Raw genomic sequence first — 7,082 nt, 5'->3', positions numbered from 1 at the left:
GAGAGAGAGAGAGAGAGAGAGAGAGAGAGAGAGAGACACACAGAGGGAGAGAGAGACAGAGAGAGAGAGAGAGAGAGAGAGAGAGAGAGAGAGAGAGAGAGAGAGAGAGAGAGAGAGAGAGAGAATTGTAAAAACTCCTACAGAAACTTCATCCAGAGACACCAAGGAATGCACGGTATGTGTTCTTGCTAAAGCATTCGGAACCTTCATTTCCTACAAGCTGCACAACAGGTAAAACTGGCAACAGTCCAGTCTTTACTGTGCTCACGTCAGTTTGTATGCTCTGTTTCAATTTGATTTTGAAAGGTCCTGGGATTCGTCCAACTCCTAAGCTCCTTTTTTATAATAGAGACACTAAATGTCTCTGCTAATTTTAACACGGAATGCATTTTCATCTCTGTATCTGTCGCAGGAGGTTGGAATACATATACTGTATAAATTGTATAGGCCTACTCAGATAGATTGGGGTTAAGGCCAATTGTACAGTACATCAATCTGCTCAGTTGCATCTGTCTGCAGGAAACAGTTTTTTTGTTTTGTTAGATGTGACAGACAGGTCGACAATTACTGGTATACCTCACTGTCGCTGTGGTAACCAGTCAAATATTTGTTCTGTAAAAAGTATCACCAGTGCTCTCTTCATTCCATTTTTTGGTGTTTTAATATTCTGTTGCTAAGCAATTAAACTCCAGTATCTGAACATCGTTGGTCCCTTTGGAGGGTGTGACTCTGTGTTGTGTCCTATTGTTCAGTGCCTCTATGTATATCCTCCTGGATGTCAGGCAATGTGTGCGCGCCGCAGCACGTTGCTAGGTAACCCTGAAGCCCAACCCTCCCTTCGACTGGATTCACCTGAACGCAGGTCACGTGTGCGGTCCGCCGGTTTTGGCCAATCAGGGGCCCGGACAGGTGCTCCTCCGGGAGGACAGTTTCGGAGGCGGAAACCTGCAGGTCCACTAAAAGGCAGACGCCTCAATATAAAGTTGTAAATTCAGTCGTATTTTTTTTTTAAATCAGAGAATCACCGAAACAACGAGTTATGAGAGCGAATCAAATTAATGATATTTAGGTTTAAATATATATATTTTTCAACCGTGGAAAGAGAATGAGTGGAGATAGCTTGTGCTGAGAATCCGTGTATAAAGGTGGACGCACTTTTAGGACGCACAACATAAAAACCGTTTCAACTGACTCCACAAGAGATCAGCCATGGATTTTTACATCAACACGGACTAAAGTTCGTTATTGAAGACGTCCGACCCGCTCCGACCCTGTCCCATACCAGCCCGAATAGTGCAGGTGAGTGGCCCGATGGTGTAGAGATGCGTATAGCATTGCTGAGCGGTGAATCACAGCTCTGTCTCAGCTGTTCTCACGGCCCATTAAACCTGTTCTGCACCACATAGATAGTTACGGATAGTATGCGCTGTGTTTTCTGTTTAGTTTATTTTTTTTTGCAAAGAAGTTCTGTATTCATATTCATAGGCTTTCACTGACCAAGAAGAACATAAAGGCATAGTCGGTGTTGCGAATGAGACATGAGGTTCTAGACACTGTATTTGCGTCTCATATATTTCATATATATGGTACCGTGCACAGTGCGCTGTTGTGATGCACGAAGTCTTTTTGTAGTGGAACGAACATATGCATGTAGCCTTATTTTTTGACATTTATTTTTTTAAATATCATCTATATATCCCCTATTTCAACACCTCCTCATGTGTCCAGACTTTCATTTTTGACAACAAAAAAAAGTTCATTTTGACAACAAAACGTATGAATTAATCAGGCTACAAGAGTGCAGGCCTAATGACAATCACCGAATGTAATTTAGACTTGTTGGTGTGTCTTATAACAGGTGACTCTTTCTATTCATCCAATCGCGGTGCACAGTGCGTCTCATATATTTCATATATATGGGATGGTGCACAGTGCGTCTCATATATTTCATATATATGGGATGGTGCACAGTGCGTCTCATATATTTCATATATATGGGATGGTGCACAGTGCGTCTCATATATTTCATATATATGGGATGGTGCACAGTGCGTCTCATATATTTCATATATATGGGATGGTGCACAGTGCGCTGTTGTGATGCACAAAATATTTTTGGAGTGACACGAACATGTGCATGTAGCCTTATGTTTTTAAAATATATATATATTTTGACAATCAGATGAAAGCATCATGACTGGTCATGACACATTAAAATAGAATACATTTCTACCGTTATAGGAAGTCACATAATTTTTTTTTTTTTAATATCTCCCGAATGTCAGGATATAATTCACACTGTGGGCATCATCATAGAGCTATAATTGCTGATGAAGAAGATGATGATGAGTATGCATTATGCTGCTCAGGATGTTTGGTGTAAAAAAAACAACAACGTAATATTCATTGCGCGGTTATAACGGCAGTATTGTAAATAGTTATTACATTGTAATAACACTGTGCCAACCTGTTGATATGACATCACTATGACATCACTATGACATCACTATGACATCACTATGACAACATTAGTTTTAGATATACTGTTTAATACATGTCTGAGTGATACTCGGGATAAAGGTGGACCTGTTAATGTCTCTAGCAGGTGGAGGATGGCAGAGAGAGTGACTTGGTGGAGAGCATTTATGGGGAACAATAAGAGAACAAGTAGTGGTACCAAGGACATCGCCACTCAGCTCCTCGACACAGTGAAGGACCCTCTGACGCCCAGCACACAGGGAGTCCTAGCAACACAGGGAGTCCTAGCAACACAGGGAGTCCTAGCAACACAGGGAGTCCTAGCAACACCACACTGTAAGTCATCTCAGCACCCGCAGTGAAGTCGGAAGTTTACATACACCTTAAATACATTTACTAAACTCAGTTTTTCACAATTACTGAAATTGAATCCTAGTAATATATATAAAAAAATGCCTGTTTTAGGTCAGTTAGGATCAACACTTTATTTTATGAATGTGAAATGTCAGAATAATTGTAGAGAGAATTATTTATTTCAGCTTTTATTTATTTCATCACATTCTCAGTGGGTCAGAAGTTTACATACACTCAATTAGTATTTGCTATCATTGTCTTTAAATTGTTTAACTTGGGTCAAACGTTTCGGGCAGCCTTCCACAAGCTTCCCACAATAATTTGGGTAAATGTTGACCCATTCCTCCTGACAGAGCTGGTGTAACTCAGTCAGGTTTGTAGGCCTCCTTGCTCGCACACGCTTTTTCAGATCTGCCCACAAATGTTCAATAGGATTGAGGTCAGGGCTTTGTGATGGCCACTCCAATACCTTGACTTTGTTGTCCTTATGCCATTTTGCCACAAATTTGGAAGTATGCTTGGGGTCATTGTCCATTTGGAAGATCCATTTGTGACTAAGCTTTAACTTCCTGACTGTTGTCTTGAGATGTTGCTTCAATATATCCACATCATTTTCCTTCCCTCATGATGCCATCTATTTTGTAAAGAGCACCAGTCCCTCCTGCAGCAAAGCACCCCCACAACATGATGCTGCCACTCCTGTGCTTCACGGTTGGGATGGTGTTCTTCGGCTTGCAAGCCTCCCCATTTTTCCTCCAAACATAACGATGGTCATTATGGCCAAACAGTTCTATTTTTGTTTCATCAGACCAGAGAACATTTCTCCAAAAAGTATGATCTGTGTCCCCATGTGCAGTTGCCTTGAAATACATCCACAGGTACACCTCCAATTGACTCAAATGGTGTCAATTATCCTATCATAAGCTTCTAAAGCCATGACATTATTTTCTGGAATTTTCCAAGCTATTTAAAAGCACAGTCAACTTAGTGTATGTAAACGTCTGACCCACTGGAATTGTAATACAGTGAATTATAAGTTAAATAATCTGTCTTTAAACAATTGTTGGAAAAATGACTTGTGTAAATGTCAATGGCCTCCTTGTATGCCCCCAAAATGTGACCGATCGCCATGATTCTGTCATATGTTGCAAAATTTGAAACAGTGTTGTTTTTTTTTACATTGGATAAAAATAGAGACACAGAGCTACAAAATGTTATATCACTACAGTTGAGGAAACAATGGGAAAGTAATTCTGCTTTCAAAAGTTGATCAACTTGTAAAACTCACTTTTGAGAAAATGGCCCTTGAATGTTTTGGTACCTACAGGACGGCTCTTCTTTGACTTGTGTAAATGTAAATGGCCCTTGAATGTTTTGGTACCTACAGGACAGCTCTTCTTTGACTTGTGTAAATGTAAATGGCCCTTGAATGTTTTGGTACCTGTCTAGAAAGCTCTTCTTTGTTTCCACCCATTCAGCATCATCCTCTTAAATTGTAGTCCCCATCCAAAACTCTGACCATTTTACTCCCCCTAGCAGAGCTTGGTTAGACAATTTTCATGTCATCTAGAGCGTTGGTGACTGTGCTCCTGGCAACAATTTAATTACGTTATTTTGCTGATGTTGACAGACTCTGGCCATATTCAACAGGTGTTGAGCATTCGTAAAATCATCAGTTATTGTTTACGTTCAAACGGCTCTCCTGTAAAGTAGTGACCTGCGACATAGTTCCTGAAACAGGCCACATATGTTAAGCCACCTTGAAATCCCCCAACATGTATTCTACTGTTCTCAGCAGCAGCAGCCCCCAAACTCCCAACCGACCAACAACCACCAGCATCACAGCAGCCACCAGCATCACAGCAGCCAACAGCATCACAGCAGTCACCAGCATCACAGCAGCCACCAGCATCACAGCAGTCACAGGCACCAGTCAGTACAGGCAACAGCCTCTTCAGCGACGAGACCTTCGATGACTCCCAGTTTGAGTCGGTCTTCAACGAACAGACGTGTCGTAGGAACCTGAGGGTGTCTCGGTCAGGCCGGTTTAAGGAGAAGAAGAGGGCACGCTCCAGTCTTCCTACTGGGAAAGAGGACGTACGATGACGAGGATGGCGATGAGGATGAGGGAGATAGTGGCCAAAGACTCTTACTTCTGAACTTTATTTCAACATGGCCGTCCGTTCTGGGGAAAGAGGAAGGTAGATGAAGATGAATTGTAAGTTGAAGATAAGTTGAGGGTAAATTGAAGATAAGTTGAGGGTTAATTGAAGATAAGTTGAGGGTAAGTTGAAGATAAGTTGAGGGTAAGTTGAAGATACGTTGAGGGTAAGTTGAAGATAAGTTGAGAGTACGTTGAAGATAAGTTGAGGGTAAGTTGAAAATAAGTTGAGGGTAAGTTGAAGGTATGTTGAAGATAAGTTGAGGGTAAGTTGAAGATAAGTTGAGGGTAAGTTGAAGATAAGTTGAGGGTAAGTTGAAGATAAGTTGAGGGTAAGTTGAAGATAAGTTGAGGGTAAATTGAAGATAAGTCGAGGGTAAGTTGAAGATAGTGATTTGAGACTTTGACTTTTGACTTTTGTCAGTACTAAAGAGTCTGTCCGTTCCACTGCTGTCCGTTCCACTGCTGTCCGTTCCACTGCTTCTGCTTCTTCACCAATCAACATGAGATTAATTTAATTGATTTTGATTTATTGATCCCTCATCGTAAGTTTAACGTGTTGAACTGTGTTTCCCATCACAAAGAAAGTGAACTGATCAGCAGTTATACTCTCCTGCACCTCCTGTCTTGTTACATTATAATGGACTGCTGATTGGCAGTAGTGAAAGTTTCTCAGTGACAGCTAGGTAGGCACTTAACAGTCCTTCCCCGAGGAAATCACAGGTCTGACAAGGTTTGATTGATTTAAAGCAATAGGAAGACAAGTGTGTCTTTACTAATACAATCCCATAAAGATCAGAGGTTAGGCTCCTTCAAGAAAGGAAGGAAGTGAGGGTGGAAGGAAGGAAGGAAGGAAGGGAGGGAGGGAGGGAGGAAGGAAGGAAGGAAGGAAGGAAGGGAGGGAGGAAGGAAGGAAAGGAAGGAAGGAAGGAAGGAAGGAAGGAAGGAAGGAAGGAAGGAAGGAAGGAAGGAAGGAAGGAAGGAAGGAAGGAAGGAAGGGAGGAAGGGAGGGAGGGAGGAAGGAAGGGAGGTTTTCTTTAAGAAGTATCACCTTTCAGCTTTAAAAACTATCCAGACTTTTCTAGCCTTTTCTGTATCCAAACAGTATAATGAAAATGAGACACACACAGCTATGCACATTCCAGGAAACTATTTGTTGTTTATAAGATGTTTACATATATATATACACGTGTGATATTTTGAATATGAAGGATATAATATTGTTTTTTACTAATCAATGTTGTTTTTTTGTTGTTTTTTAAAACTATGATTACAGTGGGTTAGAAGGGTACCTCATTTGTTTGAGTTTTTTAAAGAGGTGGGATTGCTTGAATGAATGAGCATTGGTGTTTGTGACCGGACAGGTGAAAATATAAGATTATATCCACTAGCTGCTATTCAGTTACATACAGCCACATGTTTTAGAGGGAAACATCACTGTCTGGAGCAAATCCTGATAGAAGGTAAGGTGTTATAGATATATATAATCCTGATAGAAGGTAAGGTGTTATAGATATATATAATCCTGATAGAAGGTAAGGGGTTATAGATATATATAATCCTGATAGAAGGTACTATTAGAAGCTAATCGGTAAGGTGTTATATATATATATATGTCCCGCCCTGACCATAGTTTGCTTTGTATGTTTCTATGTTTTGGTTGGTCAGGGTGTGATCTGAGTGGGCATTCTATGTTGGATGTCTAGTTTGTCTATTTCTATGTTTGGGCCTGATATGGTTCTCAATCAGAGGCAGGTGTTAGTCGTTGTCTCTGATTGGGAGCCATATTTAGGTAGCCTGTTTTGTCATTGTGGGTTGTGGGTGATTGTCTATGTTAGTTGCTTGTGTCAGCACAGTTCTTATAGCTTCACAGTCGTTTTTTGATTTCTATTCAGTGTTCAGTGCTTTCTTTAATTAAAATATCATCATGAACACATACCACGCTGCGTTTTGGTCCGCTTCTTACGACGATCGTAACAGTAATAGTAAGGTGTTATAAATATATATAATCCTGATAGAAGGTAAGGTGTTATAGATATATATAATCCTGATGGAAGGTACTATTAGAAGCTAAACAGTAAGGTGTTAT

General features: G+C 40.6%; 1 protein-coding gene across 6 annotated transcripts; it reads left to right on the top strand.

Moving 5' to 3' along the window:
• The first annotated feature begins 940 nt into the window (after window positions 1-940).
• LOC118399667 (uncharacterized) lies at window positions 941-5,856 on the top strand. 6 transcript variants are annotated; one of them, XR_008073695.1, is made up of 4 exons: window positions 942-1,299; window positions 2,603-2,814; window positions 4,628-5,138; window positions 5,238-5,856. XR_008073695.1 is itself a non-coding variant. In XM_035795935.2 (3 exons), the coding sequence occupies exons 2-3, from the start codon at window positions 2,613-2,615 to the stop codon at window positions 4,936-4,938; spliced, it is 513 nt and encodes a 170-aa protein (XP_035651828.1). In that variant the 5' UTR covers window positions 941-1,299; window positions 2,606-2,612; the 3' UTR covers window positions 4,939-5,856. The 6 variants fall into 6 exon arrangements, 3 of the variants coding, with proteins under 3 accessions (XP_035651828.1, XP_035651829.1, XP_035651827.1); XR_008073693.1 differs by having other exon boundaries at window positions 5,172-5,856; XR_008073694.1 differs by having other exon boundaries at window positions 4,628-5,160.
• The last annotated feature ends 1,226 nt before the right edge of the window (window positions 5,857-7,082 follow it).

Source organism: Oncorhynchus keta, chromosome 20 (genome assembly GCF_023373465.1).
Source record: "Oncorhynchus keta strain PuntledgeMale-10-30-2019 chromosome 20, Oket_V2, whole genome shotgun sequence".
Lineage (NCBI taxonomy): Eukaryota > Metazoa > Chordata > Actinopteri > Salmoniformes > Salmonidae > Oncorhynchus > Oncorhynchus keta.
Note: the sequence above shows the minus strand (reverse complement) of the source record. Positions and strands in the feature narration are given on the sequence as shown.

Coding starts and splice junctions, on each gene's coding strand:
- LOC118399667 (XM_035795935.2), top strand. CDS start 2,613: ATGGCAGAGAGAGTGACTTGGTGGAGAGCATTTATGGGGAACAATAAG. Junction 2,815..4,627: donor AGTCCTAGCAACACCACACT/GTAAGTCATCTC, acceptor TACTGTTCTCAG/CAGCAGCAGCCCCCAAACTC.